This window comes from Molothrus aeneus, chromosome 13 (genome assembly GCF_037042795.1).
Source record: "Molothrus aeneus isolate 106 chromosome 13, BPBGC_Maene_1.0, whole genome shotgun sequence".
Taxonomy (NCBI): domain Eukaryota; kingdom Metazoa; phylum Chordata; class Aves; order Passeriformes; family Icteridae; genus Molothrus; species Molothrus aeneus.
Genome location: NC_089658.1, coordinates 20,306,668 through 20,328,940, shown reverse-complemented (window position 1 = coordinate 20,328,940; position 22,273 = coordinate 20,306,668). Strand labels below are relative to the sequence as shown.

Sequence of the window (22,273 nt, the reverse complement as noted above, 5' to 3'; positions counted from 1 at the left end):
GGCATGACTTGGGCATTATCACCTCCTCTCCTCAAGACACAGGTTGCACAGCCATCTCTGAAGCTCATGACAGCAAAGACAGCTTTTCCAGTTTCAAAATGGATCTTGCTTTAGCAGAAATATTTCAGGAAGAATTTCAACTGTTCAGACATAGTTTAGGTTAAGATGACATGGAATGGAACAATCAAGGACAGAGATTGTCAAATGCCCTGAAATATTCTCTTCCACTGGCTACCACAAGACGAATGGCTGACCAAGGACTTCAGCTCAATTAGAGAGCTATCAAACATTCTGATGTGGCACATCTGTTCCATACAACAGATCTTTATGAAGCAAAGGTAGAAACGGAACAGTCTCACACGAAGAACAGTTTTGTAGATAAAATGATTTTTGTAGAACAGAAAGTTCACTTGTTCTCACTTAAAATCATCTCTTCCTACTAAGTTGAGAAACTTAACAAATGAGAGCAACAGAGAAGCAGAGGCAAGCCTGCAGGTTTGCAGGCAGTTTGCCCTGTTGCTCCTGTACTGGAAAGGATGAAAAGTCCATCTTGTGTTGCTAGCAGCTGAAGAAGTTTGTACACAAAAGGTACTGACTGAGACAGTCTCTACGGTGGTCTCAACAGTAACGCTCAGAGAAGACACGAAACACACAGAGGCATACAAGGAACTCAAGCCAGATGCGTATGTGGAGACACAGACTAATGCCCATGGAAATAGAGTTACAAGCAAGTAGGCTGGTTACAGGTCAGGTACAGTACCTAATCCACTCTGCTTCATCTCAGAAGACTGCCTGGAATAAGTGCTGAAGAGGCGATAACCTCCTGATTTAGAAGAAGATTCAGACAGCACCTGCAAAGACACAGTGTAAATAATCAGCACCATGCTCCAAGTTACCCACTGCTATCAAAGCCTTTAAACATCAGTTGTAGGTAGAGAAATGTATATCTCTTCCTTAAAATCACCATTTTCAAGAAGCACAAAGGTAGTCATATGCTAGGATTGTGATAATGAATGCTCAATTGTAATTTCAAGATTTTGTTGAATTGTGGAACAATGGAAATCTGTAAAGTATGATGGGACTCATGTAGTGAGCATCTTTTCTCCCAAGACTCTTTCTGAGATCCCTGGGACTCAGTCTTCCTTCTTTAGCAGCAGGAAATCATATCCCTTTTAACTCAGTATGTGCCTATCACAAAGAGCCTCCGAGTGCTGCACGCAGAGGTGACATTGTGAGAAACATACAGTGATGGAAGACAGCTAACAAATACCTCAAACATTAACTCTGCTGTTTTCTGGTTCAGAAAACTGATGGCAAAAATGCCTTTGAAATCTCTCTGAAAGGAGGGACAATTCCAGAGTACTCTGAAGGTAACAGTCACCTGCTGACTGTGACACTGGCCTTGTGACACAGAACAGCCTCGAAGGAGAGATGTTAGAACAGTAAAATTAATTTTGTTACTTCACCAAATCAGTGAATGGGACAGTTCTAAGCCCTGATAGCTTAAACATCCTGGATGAATCCACCAGTGAGCAGGGACCCCGATCAGCATGAGATCTTAGATGGGATGGAGGAATGTGAAACATGGAGCTGCCTTTGTGAAAGGCAAAGACTGGAGCCTAACAGAAGGCAAGATGTCATCACAGCTAGGTGGTGAGGTTGCATGTAATCTTATACTGGCTACACCAGTGCCTCTACAGAGCATGTAATCCAAATAATGCTTGTGTTTCTCAAGCATTTCCTTACTTGCTCTTCTTCATCAGTTCCTCTGGCCTGTGTTCCTGTCCTTCCTCAATGAGGAAGAGTTTCAGAGGTCTGCCTTCCACAATATCCCTCTTTGCCCTCTGCAGATCCCTTTCCCAGAATCAACTCAGACTCTGGCATGTTAAAAGAAATGCCAGGAAACCAAAACCAAGGGAAAGGCCTTTGCAAGAACAAAGACAGGCACCAAGAGCACGGTTACCTCCATGGATCCCGTTTTCCGGCTCCTGACCAGCGGTGATCTTCGCTGGATGCTGACGGGCTCCGAGGGCTGCGGGGACTTCTGCCGAGCACGGTCTGCCTCATCGCCGCCCTTCTCATGCGAGAGGTCCTCCAGGCTGCCTTGGTCGGCCTTCTTGTCCTCGTTCTGCCGTAAGGAAACACTCCGCTTGTGTCCACAGGCACCTGGCCTTTGCCCATGCTGCCCCACACCAGCTCCAGGCTTGGATCTCCTGCTCAGGAGGCACTCACAGTCCCAGCAGCCACCCCGACAAACCCAAACGGGACAGACACAATGTGCCAGCTCCCTGTGCACACTGCCAGCAAGGAAGCTTCTGCAGCAGGGCCAGACAGAGCAGGACAATGCCCAAGTGTCCCCTGGGGCTGGCAGCTCCTGCCCAGGTGTCTGCTTACCTCTGCTGAGGCCGGTCGAAAGCCAAACCCCGTGGGTATGTTCCTGTCCTCCTCACAGCCTTTGACACCAGGGCTGAAGTGCAGCTCCACATGGAAACGCTCCTCTGAAGAGGGGTCCTGTGAACACATGTCACAAGGAATAGGTAAAGAACAAAACCCAGTTAATCCGACCATCAGCCCAGGCCAAGGTCCCACCCCGCTGTGCTGGCCAGCACGCATCCCAGGCCCACCCCTTGGAGGGAAAGCAGGGGCAACAAGCATGAACAGAATGGCTCCAGGTTTGTCCCATCCGAAAGGACAGCCCTCATCAGCACCCAGCTGAAGCATTCTGACTGTTGCTATTTTGAGACAACAGCCACAGAGGAGTGTAACAGAATCAGGCTCTATTTATATATATATATACACACACATCCCCCTAAACCCCAGCTCCTTCTGACCCACTCCTGCTGCAAACCCAGTGTATGCCAGGACAGGGGGAGACCGGGTCCGCCCTGGACCTTCAGTCAGCCTGATCCAAGATTTAAGCAACTGTCTCTAATAATAATTTTTCATTAACCTTTTTTAAAGGAAGACAGAGTTTTTACAGTATCTGGCACTAATGATATAAACCCACCTTGACTGACTGACACATCCACACCACTCGTGAGAGCTCTAGTCACCTATTTTTTGACAAGCATCACTTCTAACATTAGAAGCTCACACCAGCTCTGTGAATACAAAGCTCTAACTCTGTAAGGTGTGGGCTAAGGGGCTGCTCCCCTCACCACTACAACCTCCTGCAGCACAAACCCAAATCACAAGGTCTGATGATCAGGACATGCAGTTTGGTGGCAAACCTACTTACAGCCAGTACCCTCAGCTCCCACATTCTAGCTGTTTATTAAATGATTCTCTTTACTTCCTGAAGATACCAGTTTACACTTCCCTAACTATATAAGCACACTTTCAGAATAAAAAATAGTTTATGGATGTGGAATTTCTGGATATTTTCTAGATATATTTCAAAAATACAAATCAAATGTCACTCAATTTTATTTATTTTTTCCTACTGCTCACTTGCAATTAATACTTAAAAACAGCAAATAATTTTGACTAGAAAATGCTTTAAAATAGTCAGTATTAATTACATAAGTTGGGTATTAGAGTATTACTGCTCTTTCTGCTTACATGCAACAACCATTAACTGGGTCACTGCCTCCCACATAAACTAAAAACTAGCAGTTGTGTTAATGATCCATCCGTCATTGCCCACAGGCAGCAAGAGCTGAAGTTACAGACTTCCAACTGAACTCGTCTCTGAGGACTGCCTTGCAACGGGGCAGGAAGCATTGTATCCTACTGCTCTATCCCTCACCTTGTTGTTGTCCTCGTAGAGCATGATAACAATCTGGGTCATGTAGTTCAGCTCTGAGATAGCACTCAAATAGTCCATGGCTCTCTTCCACTGCTGGTCTTTGTTTTCCTGATATATATACACACAAACAGTCGCATGGGATAAGCAACAGCAGACACCTTGCAGCATTCAGTGAAATGGGACTGAGAGAGTTCCTCTCTCCACAAGGTAACATTGTCAGGACAAAAGCACCTTGCTTAACCTGCATGAAGAAATGACCTTGCAATGTGGTGGGGTGCTTGCAGTCAGGAGCAGCTGCACAGAGGGATGCTACAGCTGCCCAAGCCACCCATGTGCAGATGTGAGTTGCAAGCTGCTGTGCCACGCCGACTGGAGACAAGCAGAGCCCACAGCAGGTTCCCAACACAGCCATTCTCAAACTACAGAAATGAGCACAAGGGATGAACTTGTGCTAAATAAGGGATCGAGTGAAATGCTGTTACCTGACGCTGAATGAAAAATGTGGAGACAGGCTGAAGCACTGGGCTCCACAGAGCAGGGCAGCCCACCCTTCACTGCCTCCCAGCACTGCCAGGAAATGGGCACACCTGAGGTGCCACCCATGATGCTGTGGAGCGAATCACCACATTGATGGACATGAACTGAACCCTCCATTACAAAGAACCCAGATGCAGCCCAATATCCCTGTGTTGGCAACACAGCATCCTTGGGCACTTGAGTCAGGGAAAAGGGAGCATCTTGTTCAGTGAGTAATTTAGAGGCACTTTTCTGATCACTGTCTACAGATATGCTAAGCTGCCACAGACACCAGAAATCATGCCTGTTAAGGAAGCCCAAACTCTCAAGGCATTTCAGACCATGCTTAAAAATGGGAAGGTAAATCAGAGAGCCTCTTTAAAGCAGAGCTTTTCTCAGGGTCTGCATACCAATTCATTCAGGAAGCAGGTGAAGAGAGAGCAAGTGAAGGATAAGTTAACTGGATGAGTTAATCTCTAAAAATTGTCATCTGCCTCTCTGGTAGAGAGCACATCCTGTGAATTTGCAACCTCGACTTGCTTCCTTTGTAAGAAAACTGATTTTATTGACTTAGAATTGATATAAAGACTATAAATACAGGACTAAGCTCTTAAAATAAAGGGTTGAAGGAAGCAGGAAGGAAGAAATTCACTCATCCCCATTGCCTCATACTGCTCTTCTCCTAGACAAGTAAGTGGTCTGCCCACCTGAAACTAGCAGGACAGATCTTGGAGAAAACATGTCTCTGTGCAAGCAAGTGAGGCACTGAGGAAGAACAATCCCCCTACATGCCAGAAATGCAGGAAGCTGCAGCATGCAAACACAGCAGAGGTGGAGCTGGCCAGATGCCACTGATGCACAGCATTCGTGGCAGAGCTGGCTAAAGGGGCAACCTACAAACGTACACTGTCTGCCTTGGAAAAGGCTACTGGAGAAAAGTAGGGAGGCTTACTGTGTGAGCATTGCTGGGACACTTACATCCAGAAGGCCCCCGTAGCGGAAGATACTGAGCAGGGAGTGCACGTGGCTCTCACTGGTGAAGTACAGCCGCGTGCGGACGTGGCGACCCGGGGACAGAACTCCTCTTGAGTACCTAAACCAAAATCAGCCCACAGTTACTCACCTGCCAATCAACTGCCGTCTGTCACACATCAGCACTTCTGTACACTTAATGGAATGACACAGCCCCACACTGAGAAATGTCAAAGGCAGCAGGACAGAACAAACAATGGGAGCACTGGGCACAGGAGCAACAAATTTTGTGGAATCCTGATGGAGACACACAGTAGGTAGCTCATCACTCTACACCGGCCCTGTGCAGGGAAATGCCTGGATGAGGCATCACCATCCAGCTACAATGGGTACAAGCCTTTGTGGCCCTGCACTTCTGGTATGTAGTCTCAATGTGCCTTCTCCATCTGCCCTCTAGTTCTGGGAGCACCAACATGCCTTCCTCCTGGACGTCCTTCAGTGTATACTCAGTACCTCCTTCCACAACAGTACACTCTTCTGGCATGGGAACCACCCCTGCTCCACAGCTGCCCTCCCCACTGCCAGCAGCATGCAGCACAAGCCTTACAACGGATGTAGTTTGTTGACAGACTCATCTTCATGAGTTCTCTGTAGGTCCAGCTGGATCTTTTTAATGAGAGGAAGACAAAAGCCAATAGCAATCTCCAGTTTCTCCTCCTTATTAATCCCATATTCCTGCAGGAACAAAATAACAGATACCCTGAGCCCTGGTTCTTTGCCACATCCTCACATAAAAGGCCACTTCAGTCCGCAGCACCACTGGGTAAGCAAGGACAAGAAGAGAAACGTCACTCAACACTTTTCACTTTTTTTTCCCCACGTATTGCAGGGGGTAACAGAGGACTGAGACTTCTAAGAACCCCAGTTATGTCTGGACGTGACTATCAGTACCCTTCAACAGCTGAGAGGTGCAAGGACCATGAGTGAATCTCAGATCTCATGACATGCAAACTTACACCCTGAGCTAGCATGAGCATTAAAGCAACAACTGCTATTGGCAAAGATAAAAGCTGCAGTGTTACGCTGAAAACAGCCAGACTGCACATCACCAGCAGCACTGAAAAAGTTTAGAGACCACTTCTGCTCTACAGGGGCAGCTGGACCTTGCTGGTAGAAACTCATCCCAGATAAATTAAACTTTGTCAGAAGCAACTCAACATTGGAAACTGAAAAAGTCATAGTTTGACAAGAATAACAAACTTGTCAGAACTTTAACACAGAAATCTCCCTTCACTTCCACAACCCTACGTGTGGAGAGGATGCAATGTTGCTGTAGCACACACACACAGCTTGGAGCTGTGCTGTGATGCACTACAGCAAACGTGGAAAAGCTGCTGCATCAGCTGCTCATTACTCTGACCTTGCTAGAATCCTCAACCAGAAGACACATTTCAAGTCATAAATGGTTTTGGCCTTATACAAACACTGACACAGATCTGAGAAACACCCTACTGTGGTAGGCTGCCTTGGCAGTTAATGTGCAAGAGAATCGAGACAAAACACAAAGGCAAAGGCTCAGAAATTGGTGCCACAGGCATTCTCATACAGGCTCTACCTGGGGTATGATCACATCTGCAAGGGCTTTGGAGAGCTTGAAGAGTTCAGTTGTGCCTTCCAGTTTCAGTGCACAGTTGTGCTGTACATCATACTTGATGCAGTCGTATATATCAGGGATCTTGCTGATGTCATAGCGCCCATTCTTCATGCGGAAATCTCGCTCCAGCTTACTCCAGCGTTGCAACATCAGTTCCAAAGTCTCACTGTGGTACAGCTGCAGGTCTAAAAAGCAGAGGACGGCAAACAACATTCACATCCTAGAACCACAGAATCACAGAACCCTGGTTATTGCTGCAGAGATTTCAAGTGGCAGCTGTGACTGAGTTCTCCCAGCATGAAAGGGCTCCAATTCTTGTGTCACCCATAGGAATCCTAGTCTGGAAAAGCCACTGGAACTGTTGCAGGAGTTTTAACCTGCAGCAACAGGCTACTTCTGAAATGCTTGAGAAAAGTGAAACCGTTTGCCTAGTTGCTTAGGTCTGCCATAAATGCACATATCATTTCCTTTACATTATAGCTCTCTTTAACAGTAATTGAAAGTGGAGCCTTCCACATCAATAGCACATACAGAATTACACTTTACAGTTTCTTTGCTACAGACAACAATAAGCCCTAGTGGTGTTTGGGAGCTCTGAAGATGTAACAATAAATTAATCTCTCCCAGTTCTGTTGCTCACCTGCAGATTTTGGGTCTTCCAGACGTTTTCGTATCTGGGAGGTGAGATTCTCAATCAGGGTGAACACCTGGTTACAGACCTCAACTGGGTTCTGGATAAATGTCATGGAGTTGAGCAGAGAAGCACTGCCTGTAGGTGCTAGCTGAAAGAAGATTCCAGCAGACATTAGCTAGTCCTCACAAATGGGGAATGCAAAATGTCTGTCTTTTGCAGCCACACTGCTTTCTGACTTGGGACAAAAGCTGTGCTCCCAGCTGAGCACAATAAGCTGGTCTATTCCTAGGAGGAGTCAGGCGTGTCTTAAAATCTTCCTCAGGATCAAACTCAGAGGGAGCAAACAACTGCTCCCATTAGACTGGACCTCCCTCCACCTCCAATATCCACTCTTGTCTCATTTTGCTTCTGTGCTTGAGCAAAAGGGCTTCATTTCAAGTAGGTCTTTGAGATGACAAATATGTTCCTTAAAGGATTTCAGTCCAGTAATCATATTTCAGAGCCTGGGAAAAACAGTATTTTGGGGACTTGCTGGAGAAGCAGCAATAGTGCTTTCACTGGTTGCTGTGCTGCATGCAGCCCATGCTCTCTACTATGCAGCTATCAGAACCTGACAGGACACAGGACAATTTGTAACCAAAAGGTCTGTTCACCTCTGCATAGAGCATGGATCTAGAATCCAGTGAGGCACACTCCCTGCCCACAGCAGCTGGGATTGATCTGAGCAGCATGCAGGAGCTCTTCCAGCATACTCACAAGAACAAAATGAACTGGGAGTTATGAAGGGAGAAAAAGGCACCATGATCAGTCTTGAAGGGGACAGCAGAGCAACACTGAGGACTGTCACTCCAAGAAGGGCAAGGGCTATTAACCTGCACACTTCCATACATATCCTGTCATTTTGACCAGAACTGATCTCAAACTAACTAAACCACTGTCCACATACCACAGACTTCACATCAAACCACAGCAGCGATGCTATTCTCCTTTCAGATACAGGGAGCAATGAAGCCACACTGGTGCTTTACCTTTTCATAATCCTCTTCACAGAACTCAGCATCCTTCTGCATGATTTCATGCAGTCGAGCCTTCACTCTGTGCTGACAGCTGCTAAGGGAATCACTGTCACTGTCCAGCAGACCATTCATGTTGGCACTTTTCACCATCTGCACCAGGATGGGGGTCAGCTCTCCTTCCAGGGCCAGCAGACCCTAAAGCCACACCACATAGGACAAGATTTCAGGTCTGTGCAACCAAGCAACAAAAATTCTGGTAGTTTCATGGCCAGAACTCAGGCAACTTAAGCGAAATCTCAGCTGTCCTTGAAGGGCAGTTTTACAGCAACGTCCCCTCCAGTCAGAGATGACTCTGGCATGGTCCTAGAGCTGTTCAAGCAAAGGACAGCTCTGCCTGCGGCAGCCCCAGATTTATCCAGGCAACTGTTGAGCAGGTTCAACTATCAAGCAGCTCAGTTTGCTTGAAAATACAGTGAATGCTCCAAAGACCAGCTAAGGCCACCGCAGGATTCCCCTTGGCTTTAGCTGCAAATGAACCTGTCTCCTCCCCAGCCTCCACCCCATACCACACCAAAGACATTTCATTTCCCTTTTAAATTCAGCAGGCAAAGAATAACCCCTCTGTCTGGGCAGCCATACCAGAAACATTCATTCTATAGGCAATCAATACTCAGCAGCACATCTGGTGTGCTCTAAGATCAAGCACCAGCAATAATCCATACGTAACTCTTTCCTGACTGAGAGTCCTGTCCTGGACAGGACATTAAAGGTGACAGGTGTGTGCAGATACACCAGATGTTCAGTACTGCCCCATACATCTGCTATTAGTCCAGTGTACCCCAGTCCATCCAACAGAGAGGAGGAAGATCCTAGGAAAACTCCTTCCTCATCACCAGAGGTTTTCCTTTAGAACTGGCATATTTTAAGAGTGATGAACAAACGGATGCCCAAAAGAGAAGAAAGACCTTTGCAAAAGCTGCTGCTGTCATCTGAACTCTTCCCTCATCCGAGGCGTAGATCTTGAGATCGTGGCGATAAGTGCTGTGCAGCCTGAGCAAGCCACAGCCAGGGAAACCAGCATAATCGCCTGGAACCAAGGACAACTCAAGATTTATATTCTCACACCTGCAAAATTATCAGCTGGATATATTGGTTTAGACAAACAAACTTTATTGTAGTAACAAAGTTATGTAGAGAATTAGTCACTTGCATAGGCAGCATTTATGCTGCTCCAAAATAAACAGTTCTAGCTATACACAAGGACTAGAAATGTAACAAAGTCATTGCTTAACTTGGGAAAGTTCATTTTGAGGAAAAAAATGAGCATCCACCAGTTAAGTCTGATGCTGCCCAAATTCTGCAGCAAACTCTACTGAACACCCTGTAGTAGTTCTGATAGCCTGAATACCCTGGTGCAGAATGAAGATGCAAAAAAAAAAGTCACTTCCTTCTGCTTAGTTTCTGCATGAGAGCAGATCCTGCAGCCCTCAGAACTTCAGGGAGGGTGGTTCAGCAAGGAAGTTTCCAAAGCAGACCCTGTACAGCTACAATTACTTTGTGGCACAAATTGCCAGTTTATTTCTCATGCCTGAGTCAACCACAAGAGTCAGATCAGTAATGAAGGAAAGTAACTCATGAAGCTCTTGAGTCTGACCTCCAAAGACAGTGCAATGGACACTATTTGCTGCTACCTGGAATCCCAGGGCAATTCTGCACAGTACCCAGTCACACAGTGTGACAGGACAGGAACACTACTGCCAGCTCAGAGCTCACAACTCAGAGAAACACCCTGACAGACAGGCACCAGCCAGAAGTCAGATGTATGTCTTGGGAAAGCTGCCAGGCTTTCCCAAGACACACTGAAGTTTAACAGCAGACCTCTCAGGTCAGCTTAGGGATCTGGGTACAAAACCCACCTGAATTATTTATCCCTACCATGCCAACTCAAAAGAACAAAAAATAATCCCAGAGACTGTATACAGCCACAGATGCCTGAGCCACCCTCACCTGGGCTGGGCAGCCTGGCAGCCATGGGGCAGGCCCAGGGGTACCTGGCCAAACTCACCTTGGCCTCCAGGATACATGCAGCGAAAGGCCCGCCCCAGCTCCTCAGCCTGGACTCTTCCTGCTGGGGTCAGCTCTCCACCCCACTTCAGCACCAGGAGAAGGGAGGGGGAGGACTCTCGGCGAGCGTCTGGAGACAAACAGGTATTCACTCCATCAGAGCTCATATCTGAGCTTGCAGAGCGAGGAAAAGAGGTTGTCATCAGCACCTTGCAGACAGTTCTCAACATAAGCCTGAGCCAAGCTCCCCAGGAAACAAATCAGCAAGTAGGAAATTCAGAGTCACTAGTTTTTGAAGGTATAGGATGACATTTATAAAACTGGAAATGCAAGCCCTGTAGAGCCAGCCAGAGTGTACTGGCATACCCCTGCAATCCTTCCTATGATGTGAGCAAAGATAAGATATGGGTCACCAATTCTGCTAGCATGTCCAGAGGCCTATACACAGAGGGTAGCTGCACTCACACCTGAACTCTGGGCTTAAACATCAGGTTTAGGTAAACACCATTAGGTTTCTTTACCTTCATCTTCACTCGCAGCTTTTGGATGTCCATGAGGAAGATAGGTCAACTGAACCTTACGGTTAATGCCAGAAAAATGTCCATACCTGTCACAAGACATGGAGAAAAAAACACTGAAACAAATCAACTGCAGCCAACCTTTGTCCAGAGGCCCCCAGGCAGTACACAGCAGAAGTATAGCACAAGCAAGAGACTTTGTGCTACAACACCCATAGCCATGGAACATGATTTTTGTCATCTCCCTGTGACCCAGCATAGACCCCCACAAAAGGGGGTCACAAAAAGCCAAACAGTTCCCTCAAACAAAATTCAAAGATCCATTCCCTTACTCTTCTACCAAGAGCACTCTACGCTGTCATTCCTCACAGCGGCTTTAAACTCCTATCTACATCTTTAACAAGTGGATTAATGAGATCACAGAAAAAAACACTCTGGCAGATGCTTTGAGGATAACCATGATGAGCAGAAAGAGCAGAGGAGGGAATCACAGCAAAAAGTCCTCCTCTGTGCTGCAGAGACATGGCCTGAACACAGACGCTGGCTGTGTGTGCCACAGCTAGCTGCAGTCCTGAGAGGAACCCTGTTTTGTTTAGAAGTTGTCAATACCACCACATTTTTATTTTGACTGTACAAAACCTCAGGGGACGCAAATATCTTTTCATGTTTTCCGAGCTCTTTTTTGCTAAACTTTTGGCACCAGGACAACTTTATTTAAAACAAGTTTTATTCCAATAATATCAAAATGCTTCCTATCAAGATGGTCCCTCCAGGACCCCAGTTCCTCTCCTGCAGCAAAGAAAGCTCAGCTTTGTCTCAAGTTGTTTAGCCAAACACCAGACACACTTGGGACAAGGATCAGCAGGGTTTTGATGTCAAGGAGAAAAAGTGAGGAACGTGGTGCCTTTCCTGAACAGTTACTAACAGGGGACAGAGGAGACCCCAGTCTCTGGGCACCAGCTGGCCAGGACACCAGGAGCACAGCTTGTTTCCGTATCACATCCTCTGAGGCAAACCCACAGTGCCCCGAGATAGGAATGCTTACATCTCCAAGACACTCTTCAGCTGCTCCAGTTTGGATTTCCTCTCCTCAATTTCACAATCACTGTGGGTTCCCAGCTCCACCACAAGCTGCCGTGCAATGTCCAGCACTTCCTGTTGGAAAGCAGAGAGCAATTCTGCCTCAGACTCACCAGTGTCCTCCTGCAAGGCCTCCTAACAGCTTCACCCAGAAGCAGGTCCATGCAGACACTCCTCAGAGGCATGTCATTTCATAAGACACAGCTCAGGAAGGACAAACTTTCACAGTGCAGTTTGCTTCATCCTCATGCTGTACTACAGCCCTGTTGAGAACCAAGCAGGTACCTCCAATTGCCCCACTCCTTAGCATGGAGCCATCTGTCACCAGAGGCAAGCACAGCTGGTGGGCAAGCTGCATCAGGTCATCTCCATCCCACAGTGTGGGCATCAGGCAGCAGAAGTTTCCATTCTGCTCTCCTGCTGTCACCCAGCTGAGTGGGCCCAGGGTGCAGAATGGGACACAGAGCATCTGTGTGACACACTGTTGCCCTTCTGGAGGTTTGTACCCTCCCAAAGAATTGCCTCGCACCAGGATCTGTATTACCTGCATATCCCATGTAGTAACCCCAGAATGCACTTCCTCACCTGTAGTTGCTCTGGTTTCTTCAACTTCAACTTCCCTGTCTTGTAACCATCATATTTCTCAAATAATTCAAAGAACCTGAACAGACAAAAAAGAATGCTGATCCATTTTCTGCTGTTTCCATAACACAAGGAGAGTCATTCCCACATGTGCCTTCAGTCTCTATTCTTCAGGGAGAACCAGCAGGCTGCTGGCTCTTCCCTGTGCTTCAGAAATTCTGAAAAAACAAGTGTTTTTCAAAATACAACCAGTAAACAGATACTAGCTTCCCATTTAGTGGGGCACTTCCCTTTTCAGTACCTACCACACCTTCATTCTTCCTTCCAGTGTTCACACAGAAGGTGTCAGGATCCTTGTGGGGAAAGGGGGCTCTCTCAACTGGTCAGAAAGCATTTGCTTGGATGGGCCAGGAAAAACACTGCCTCCTATGCACTCAGCCCTCTGCTCCTGCTTCTGGTTTAGAGAATAGGCCCTCATCCCTTCCCAGGAGCAGAGCACCTTCTTCCCTTGGCTCTTACCGGGGATGTTTTACTTCCATCTTCATCTTCTGCTTCGGGGTGCGATCCCCATGACGGATGACTGCAATAACACAGCGAAGCTCCATCCTGGGGAAACATAGGATAAAGAGGACAAATGTGCCCTTACACTCCAGAACCGCCACCAGGAAGTAGCTTCCCATTACTCTTTCAGTTCCATTCTTCTGACACCTGCTTTCCTCAGCAGGGGTAGAATTTCTCCCAGACTAAACCAGACACAAGTGCCACAGCTGCAGAGGGAGTCAGAGCTCTGCAGACACTACTAAGCTGAGTGGTTTCATACCAGTGTACAAGTATGCTGAGGATCACAAAGAAACTTTTGCCTTTGATCTTTTAGCCTTATGTGCTAGAAAACCAGTAAGGCCAAAGGTATCAAATGAGGGGCTGCCAAGCATATTGGTAATTATGAATATTTCAACTAAGTGTTTCCACCTATTTCACTGGTAGCTCAACATGCACTTTCTCCATGTAGCAGCCAGCTACAGCATCTGTCCTGATCTGTTTCCTGTCCTGATGAAGAATTTGGACCTCTGAAAGCCATGCAAGCAGTTTCTGTTATTTCTTCAGTTACTGCTCATCTGCATTCATCAAACCTACAATTAATCTCCAACCTATCACAACTTCCACGTGCATAGCTAAGCCTTTCCACAGGCATTTCAGGGTTGCAAGCAGCACAGCAGCTGGAGGATGCCATGCTGCTAGTGATGTCAGGCCTTTGGACAGGGTTTGTCACACTTTGTCCCTCACACAGTCATCACTGGCATCCTTTTGAGAATACAGCAGGTACTCACATGGTGCCTGAAGTAGTGGGGACGATGGGGATGTCTTCTGCCTCTGTTGGGATGGACCAGGGGATATGAAACTGGGGAGCCAACTCCCTCATGATTATATTTCTGGAAGAAATCAAAATACAACACTCACAAGAAAATCCATTCCCTTAGTTCTCCACCTCCTCCTTAGCAGTCCTGCTGAAAGATGTGAAGAGAGCCACAGAATTTCCCCTCACTTTCATTGCAGAGACACCTACCACACTGTGAAATGTCCTGGAAGATATATAACTATATCTAGCTGTAGACAAAGACAGCTAATGCCAATGCAGGCAGGAGCTCCAGGGCTTGAAAATAACCTGTTCCTCCAACAGCCAAGCTTCCACCTGCTGAGCAAGTGACTCACATGAACCACTTGCAGACTTCTCTGACATACTGACCAAGACTCCATATTTCATTTTACTTTGCTGTGAGTTACCTTACCACCTTATCAAAACTCAGATTGCTCATACCCAAGGATTTTGGCACAGTCATCATAATACTTCATGGAGTTCTTCACAAAGCTGAAGCCATTCACATCACAAACAAAGGAGTGGCCATTGGCCCGCAGGAGGTCGAACCCACACACGGTTTGCTGCAGGAGGAAGCAGAGGAGAGGGGACTTGGACACACAGGAAGGAAGCAGTGGGGGACAGCAGCGACCCTGCCAGCAGGGCATACACAGACCCAGCCAACACTGCCCAGCTCAGCCCTGCTGATGCTACAGCCATCCTCCAGTCCATGCCCACCTCACAAGCCTGAACAAGTGTGAAGACAGGCCGTTAGTCAGACCTTTACCCCCTTACTGCTGAGCCAAAGGCCCTAACCTCAAACCCCCAGATGAAGCCATCAGGGCCAACCCCCGACTTCCCAGAGCACTAAAGACCTGAAACAGAGCAGCTCCTGGATATCCTGCTCTTCCTTTCAAATCCAGTAATTTTGAACCAGATTGACAACCATGGACAAGAAGTGCACTAGGCAATGACACCCGTCACTAAATGGAAAAGGCTACAAGGTAGAAAAGAGACCAAATCTGCATCAGCCCAACTGCATGGGGTGCCAGTTGCAGTAGAGCAGGAACAAGGAGTCAAGTGCTTCTTCCACTGACATTGCTGAACATGTCACGGAACCATACCTAGACTCTTACTCACTCTACCCAACTCTAAAATAAAACATCAATTTGCACCAGAGCCATATTAAAAAAACCCAAGAACTAAAAAAAACCAAAACCAGACAAACAAAAAGCCCAAACAAACAGAAGAACCAAACACAAGTACCAAAACACAAAAAAGAAAAAGAAAAAAAAAAAAGAAAAGAAGATCACGTTTTCCACATAAACAAAAGCAGGAAATAAGTCAAGACAGGATGAGCACAGGTCAGATAGAGAGCATGCTCAGGATCCAGTATTAAATGCTCAGATGTATGTGGGACACCAGGCACCGACCTGCAGAGGGCATTTGCTGCAGGCCCTCTTGCCTTCCCAGTCACCTCTGCCCAGTAAAGTGCCACAGCCAACAGGACCAACAACTAGCATCAGGCATGGAGGATTGCCATTCCTCAGACATGCCAGGATGACAAATTTTAATCCCAACCCTGACACATATCAGACATTTGTGGAGTCCTGCTTGCACAGGAAAGAAAATACAGACCTTAAAGGCTACGCAGACTTTACGGGCAACGAGTTTCTCCATGGCAGTCAGCATGACTGGGTAGCGAATTTCCTTCCCTTCACTGTCCCGTTCCACCTTCCCATCCAAAGCAGGGGATTTGCGAGCCTCTGCATGGGCATAGTCCGGCCCCACAGTGTACACCTGGAATGAGAGTGAGTACAGCTGACACAGCCACCAAGACTAACTGCAGCTTCCAGAAGGTATTTCTGCTGCAGACACAGAAAAGGAGATGAGATGGTCTCACACACTCCTCCTGATGTGACCCACAGAGCACCCGCTCCCCACTTTGGGGGTGAAACTGCGCAGTCAGCACCTCAAAGCCCAAACACACATTCCAGAGCCTATCTAGGACTAAGCAGAATAGCTGAACTTTCAGCTCCCCCAAGCCTGACAAAAGAAGGCACCATTCCAGGCTTTTCCTTACCTTTACATCAGTGCCATCCGTAGGCATGAACTCCTCATAAATGTAGGAGCCTGTCTTCCTCACACTGCTCTCTGGGGAGTACACACTGCTCCGGCTTCCAATCTGAAAGCACAGAATAAACACCTCAGGGAAGAGCACAGGGATCCTTTTCTTAGATGGAAGCAGAAAAGCAGAAGCCTCATCCCATAAGTAAAGAATTTAGCTGACTTAATGGATCAGCATCTCAGGCTCCCCAGATGTTACATCACACTTATTTATGGAGGACAAAAGACACCAGAATGCAGGCAGCAGGTATGTCATTTTCCAGGCTTTAAAGCTGGAAAAGAAGAAAAGCTATTATAGACCATTAATTTGTCTCCAATCACTTCAAGGATGTGGAACAAAAAAAAAGTGAAAAAATACTACAAGGTAAGGAGCCTAATTAACATGCAAATGAAAATAATTTATGACAGGTGATAATCCAACCAATTTCATTTCCTTCTAGAACCATGACTGATTTAATTGACAGCAAGGATAATGTTGTTTTCATCTGGAGTAAGGCTTTGGATACAAACTCAAGAGGCATACCTGTATCTTACCTAAGGGAACAATCATTTTAGGTTTATTCATGCCAGATATGTAACTGATTGGAAAAAAAGATATATCACAGCTATTACTGTTCACTGGAAAAGTGGGGTATATGAGTAAGGGCAGATTTCCCGTGAAATCTAGGAATAAATGCTGCTTTTATCACGTGTGCAAACTACACTAAATGGGAAGGGCAAGAATGATGTTAAATGACAGGAGTGTAGGTTTTTTGAAAAATTCATCGTGATAAACCCGGAGAAATCAGCATGCAATTCAGAAAGGGGCACAGTGCTCCATGACTACAGGATAAATGCCACCAAGATGATGGGGAAGGTGAAGTCAGCACTACCACTAAAATATGTCCTCCTGTGGTTCCCAGGTAGATACACTTGAACTCAAAGTTCTAAGAAGGTCTAAACTTCCCCCACACAAAACCCTCCTTTCCCCTTCCCCTGGGCCCCAACACTCCTTCCTGAAGCCACATGAGTCTCAGATCTGTTGGTTCCAACACCAGCTCTGGAGACCCCTCCTCACCTTGCGGAAGAGCCGCTGGCTGCCCCCACCTGCTGATGTTGGGTAGTAAATATACACATTGTGGTCTTCAGCACTGACTGGCTTCTCTACAAATGGCTTTGGGAATACAGCTCCGTTTACCTCCACGTGGTCCTCTCCTTCCACCAAGTTGCACTCTGCAGACAAAGCACAGCAGCAGCACATCAGGAAAGGTGACACAGTCCTAGTGCAGAGCCACAGCCCCTTCCAGGCCCATCAGTCGGTTTTGCTGCTGGGACCTTTGCCACGAAAAAAACCCGGGAGGTTTATGAGTCAGGCCTCTTTGAGGTAACTGCCAGTATCTGTCCTCTGCAGACTATCTTAAACAGCAGAGCCTGGGGAAATGGCTTTCAGTAGAAGTTGGACACTGACCTTCTGGTCGGTCAGGATCTCGATTGAGCACAGCATAGCGGGGCAGGTCTATTCCCTCTTCTTGAAGGATCCGATACACTTCACGCCTGTAGAGGACAGAAGCAGCACCAGAAGAGTTTAGAAGGTCCTCAGTACACACCAAGGGAAAGACTTCACTCCCACTGATGAAAAACACAGTCAGATGAACACAAAAAAGCATCAAGACTGCAGGTACTTCTCAGCATATGCTCTCTGGCCAAGTCCTACAGGCTATAGGGTTTGCCACAGTCCTGCTCTGGACACAGATGCCCCAGAGTAAATTTCTACCTGGCCTAAACATGGATGCTCAATTATTAGGCTGTGCCCAAAGCACAGCAGCACACCCAGTACACACCACCCCTAGCCCAGACCCACCCTGTTGGAGAGTGCCCTGTCATGCCAAGCTGTCTGGTGCCCAGGCCTGGCAGAAGCAGCAGGAGCCTTCTTTCATCTTGTGCCAAGGGGAAAACCCTAGTTCTTTCACTAGTTACACCTTGGGATGCCTGCCAGCACCCACATAACACTGCTCACCACCCCAAAGACAGGGCAGGAGGTTTAGGATCTGTTAGGAGCCCTACTCACACACAGCCAAAGCAGCTGGGTATAAGGGCCCAAGTACACGGCTGCTGGTGGCCTCTACCAACAGATGACTGAGAAACCTCACGTGTCTGAACACAGCTTTCACAGATTCTGACCCAACCTTGCTCCCACTTTCTGACCCAGAGCCCCATCTCACCATTTGGCTCTCCTGCTTAGAGACTAGTCTTTTTGCTTTAGTCATGGCAGCCTTGTTCTGTGAGAACTCTTCCACTCCCTACATCCCAGCCACTCCTTACAAGACATTTACACCAGAAAACAAAGCATGATTTTATATGGTCTCAATGGTTTTACCCTCAAAGCCATTCCCCTCCATGCTTTGGAGAAACCCCAAAAAGCCACTGCTAAGGTCCCCTTCCTCCTCATCTCACTCCTTTGTGACCAGAAAAATTAAGATTCCACAGCATGCTGAGAAGAATCAGAGGAAGAGGGAAGGGGCTTTAGTGGCTCACAGACACCCACCTGTCCTGGATGTAATACTGCATATCAAGGTCGTTGATCAGAAATGGTTTGCACAGCTTGGCATAAGCCACGGCCTTATCCAAGGGGAATCCTGAAATACAGGGTGAGGACAGAAGGGAGGGCTGAAAGGAGACTCCCTTGCCCACAGCTCAAGCAGGCTAAGGACTGCTAGAGATGTGTTACCTTTGGAGTGGAAGGATATCAGGCAGTCACAAGAGGGCCAGTTTTCTACCGGTTCATTCAGAATAACATCTTCCCCCATGATCACCACTGTGATGTACTCAAACTTACACAGACGTTCCAGAATCTGTGTCATGGGCTTTGACTTGGACTTTTTGGTCATGGCACAGATTCCCACCACGATCTGCCGTTCTGGAGGCTGACAGAGGGGAAGACAGAGATCAGTTTATTAGCATTTAATATAACACTGAATAGAGGCCAAAAGCAGTCAGGAGCTAGAGATCATTTTTTCTGCATCCTGGTCCTGGAGGTTATAGAAAAAATGAATGTTTCCTCTCTGCAGAGACATCTTTGCCCTTTTCACACGTGCCAGAATTTTCCCCAAAAACTTCCCTGGTGAAACAGAAAGACTTACAGGAGTGTCAGGTTAAGTCTCTAGAACAAAGGAATCCACTAGTTTTCCCAAATCAGATCTCCAAGCAAAAAAGCTGGATTTCCCGAGGCACTGAGTATAGCAGCATGACATAATGTGTCCTGTCATAAATGCCACTACCGTGTCCCCTGCAGTCCCAACTACCTGCAGACCCAGCAGTAACCATGCAAAACCTGGCTGAGACCCACGGATCCCGCACAGGTGCTCCAGCCCAGAATGCTGGGACCTCCTTACCGACTCCTCCTCCTCATCATCTTCAATGAAATCAGTTTCGTCTGTCTTCATGTTTGATCCCAGAAATTCTGTCTCATCATCTCTGGAACCAACAACAAACCTGGGAGCAGAGTTCTCTCCCTCACTGGAGGTCGTCAGGGACGACATTGCAGCTTTGGTGGCCGACCATCCCGCTCTGGAATTACAGAGTGCAAAAGGGAGAGAGGTCAGAGGCAGGGCGATCCCAGGGCCAGCTGCACGACGAAGCAAACGATGGTGGGGAGGGCAGGGACTGACCCAGCATGAGGGAACCCAGGGACAGTGCTGCCCAGCACAAAAACAGGGAACAAGAAGACACCCTCAGGATGGGAGGGGATCTGGAATTCTGTATCAATTCAGATAAGCAGCTCCATTTTTCAATTAACCCCCTCGCACAGGGAAAGTGTCACCACCAGCACTGAAATCATGTAACCCTTACAGTGATGCATGTCCAACCGCTGCCTAAATCATGGACAGGGACAGGGGACACTCTTGCAGACTCATATGCCCAACAACATCAAATGGGACTCCAAAAGTCAGGATAAAGCTCAGGTCAGTGACAGTGATTTTCCAATTGCCAATTTTCATCCTTTCAGCTCAAGAAGACCTACAGTAACAGAGAGAACAGTTTGAGAGGTACAGGAGTTTTCAGGGAGGAGGAAAAACAAATGAAAACACTATGGCAGGGAAAGGGGACACAGAGGGAGCATCAGCAACAGTTTGGGTTACAGGTCAGGATGTCTGGGTTTGCAAGCTGGCATAGAATCACAGAATACACCAAGTTGGAAGGGATCCATCAAGATTGAGTCCAGCTCCTGGCCCTGTACAGACATCCCAAAAATCCCACCATGTGCCAGGGAGCATTGTCCACAGGCTTCTTCAACTTAGACAGGCTTAGTGCTGTGACCAGTGCAGAGTGGAACAATCACCTCCTTTGACCAGCTGCTGAATATATGCTATGAATTAGAAACACCAGGAAAGGATCATGTCCTCCAGTGTCACCTACAAAGCAGCACTGCCTGCCTCAGAGGAGACAGAGTCTGAACACACCATTCAACTGACCTATACATGCCAAGGACACAGCTGTTCACCGTTGACTTAAGCTCCACCCAGTGTCAAGCAGGCGTCTTTCACTGTGCTTTTCCTTATAAAGTAGCCAAAAGCATTCCTCCTGCATAAGGATCCACTGGGGGAGCAGACATCGACCCAACAGAAACCACACAAGGGGACACAGCAAGCCTGCACTTTGTACATACCACCCCAAGGATGATCTCCTCCATCCTAGTCCCGTGCACCAAGCCCAGTGCTGCTGCTGCCACAAAACCCTCAAAGCACAGCACACATCTGGCACTGAAACACCTCGGTCAGCACAAGTCAGAGCTGATACTCACCATCAGTGCTCACTGCTAGTGGAAGGAACAGGGCTGGCAGACCAGGCTGTAGAGGTATTTACTGTGCACTCCACATAGCCCTGCTATCTCCAGAGGAGGACAAGAGTAGCATTCCCAATATACTCAGGAACCATTCTCATGCCTGTGTCCTGCTGCCTCAGCACATCAGTGCAGAATGAACTCTTAGCAGGTATACTATCAGCTTGAAGGCTGATGATTTAATGAAGTGAAGCAAACCAAGCAAAAGGAGGAGCAGGGTAATTTTCTCCAATCCCTTAATCTCCCCTCCCTCCTGGAAAAAAAACCAGATAAGCAGCAGGAAAACCTTTGCCCCAAGAACTCAGAAAGCAACAACTTCTCTATATTCCTCCTCCTACCCCAGAGACAAAGCCTCTTCCTTGCTCTGTAGCTTTGTTTCAAGGCCATGACACATCATACTCACATCAAGTAAAAACTCAGAGCCTCACTGAAGCTGACAGCCACTGATAGCACAGGTGTGCCCATGATGTTAATAAGGAAAGCCTCATGATTTCAGGTGTGGGGGGAGGGTTAACTGGAACCTTCTTCTAGTTTTCCTTAAAAGCACGTCCTTTACCATAGACTTATACCAAGCAACTACAGACTCTTGATGAACAGAACTTTTAGCTACAGGCATAACTAAGGCATTAAAAACTCAGACTGTTGCTCTTAAATGGACACAGGCAAGTGGAGTTCTATTATTGTATGTAAGGACAGTGACAGGAAGTTTGCCCACCATACCTGAGCCAGCTCTAGTGTTGAACTGGCACGGGGCACATACGCCAGCAGGGTGGCAATGCCATCATGGAACCTTTACAGGTTCCTGCACAGCACACAGCCCACACTTTTTACACAGGAGAAAGTACATGCCAGTCGCTACACCTGAAGACTTTCCTGCTGCACTTCCAAGAAGGGCAGCTGTGATCTGCTGCACAGTCATACCAAAGGTTACCAAAATTACCCCATCAGCAATCCAAATCTGCTGACACACAACCCTAAATGGAGCCACAGACCTTGCCTCTGATGGCCTGGGACTGTTTCAGCTCCCTAGACTGCCCTGTATTAGAGATAAGAAACTATATAGGAAATTGTTTTCCGGTTCCCCAGCAGATCATTCTGGTGCTGTTCAGATAAGGGTGCTCACAAAGTAAAGAAATTCTTTGTGCCCTGCTTCTGAGGTACCAGACATTTAAGGTGAGAAGATGTGATT

General features: G+C 47.2%; 1 protein-coding gene across 6 annotated transcripts in view; it reads right to left on the bottom strand.

The window, feature by feature from the left end:
* PPIP5K1 (diphosphoinositol pentakisphosphate kinase 1) overlaps positions 1-22,273 on the bottom strand; it is a 42,419-nt gene that overhangs the window by 18,568 nt on the left and 1,578 nt on the right. For 4 of the 6 annotated variants that reach the window (XM_066558874.1, XM_066558878.1, XM_066558879.1 and 1 more), the window contains exons 2-26: positions 20,094-20,261; positions 19,637-19,811; positions 18,973-19,168; positions 18,790-18,880; positions 17,713-17,798; positions 17,323-17,477; positions 16,222-16,323; positions 15,777-15,938; positions 14,601-14,722; positions 14,113-14,214; positions 13,304-13,390; positions 12,788-12,863; positions 12,168-12,277; positions 11,126-11,211; positions 10,606-10,734; positions 9,506-9,627; positions 8,553-8,735; positions 7,531-7,672; positions 6,852-7,075; positions 5,844-5,971; positions 5,243-5,357; positions 3,749-3,856; positions 2,395-2,511; positions 1,964-2,128; positions 761-851 (exon numbers count right to left, since the gene is read on the bottom strand). In XM_066558874.1, the coding sequence (XP_066414971.1) occupies positions 761-851; positions 1,964-2,128; positions 2,395-2,511; positions 3,749-3,856; positions 5,243-5,357; positions 5,844-5,971; positions 6,852-7,075; positions 7,531-7,672; positions 8,553-8,735; positions 9,506-9,627; positions 10,606-10,734; positions 11,126-11,211; positions 12,168-12,277; positions 12,788-12,863; positions 13,304-13,390; positions 14,113-14,214; positions 14,601-14,722; positions 15,777-15,938; positions 16,222-16,323; positions 17,323-17,477; positions 17,713-17,798; positions 18,790-18,880; positions 18,973-19,168; positions 19,637-19,783 (3,046 nt within the window). In that variant the 5' untranslated portion in view covers positions 19,784-19,811; positions 20,094-20,261. Of the gene's footprint in view, positions 1-760; positions 852-1,963; positions 2,129-2,394; positions 2,512-3,748; positions 3,857-5,242; positions 5,358-5,843; positions 5,972-6,851; positions 7,076-7,530; positions 7,673-8,552; positions 8,736-9,505; positions 9,628-10,605; positions 10,735-11,125; positions 11,212-12,167; positions 12,278-12,787; positions 12,864-13,303; positions 13,391-14,112; positions 14,215-14,600; positions 14,723-15,776; positions 15,939-16,221; positions 16,324-17,322; positions 17,478-17,712; positions 17,799-18,789; positions 18,881-18,972; positions 19,169-19,636; positions 19,812-20,093; positions 20,262-21,045; positions 21,231-22,273 lie in introns of those variants that run through there. The other 2 variants (XM_066558875.1, XM_066558877.1) reach the window with 2 other exon arrangements.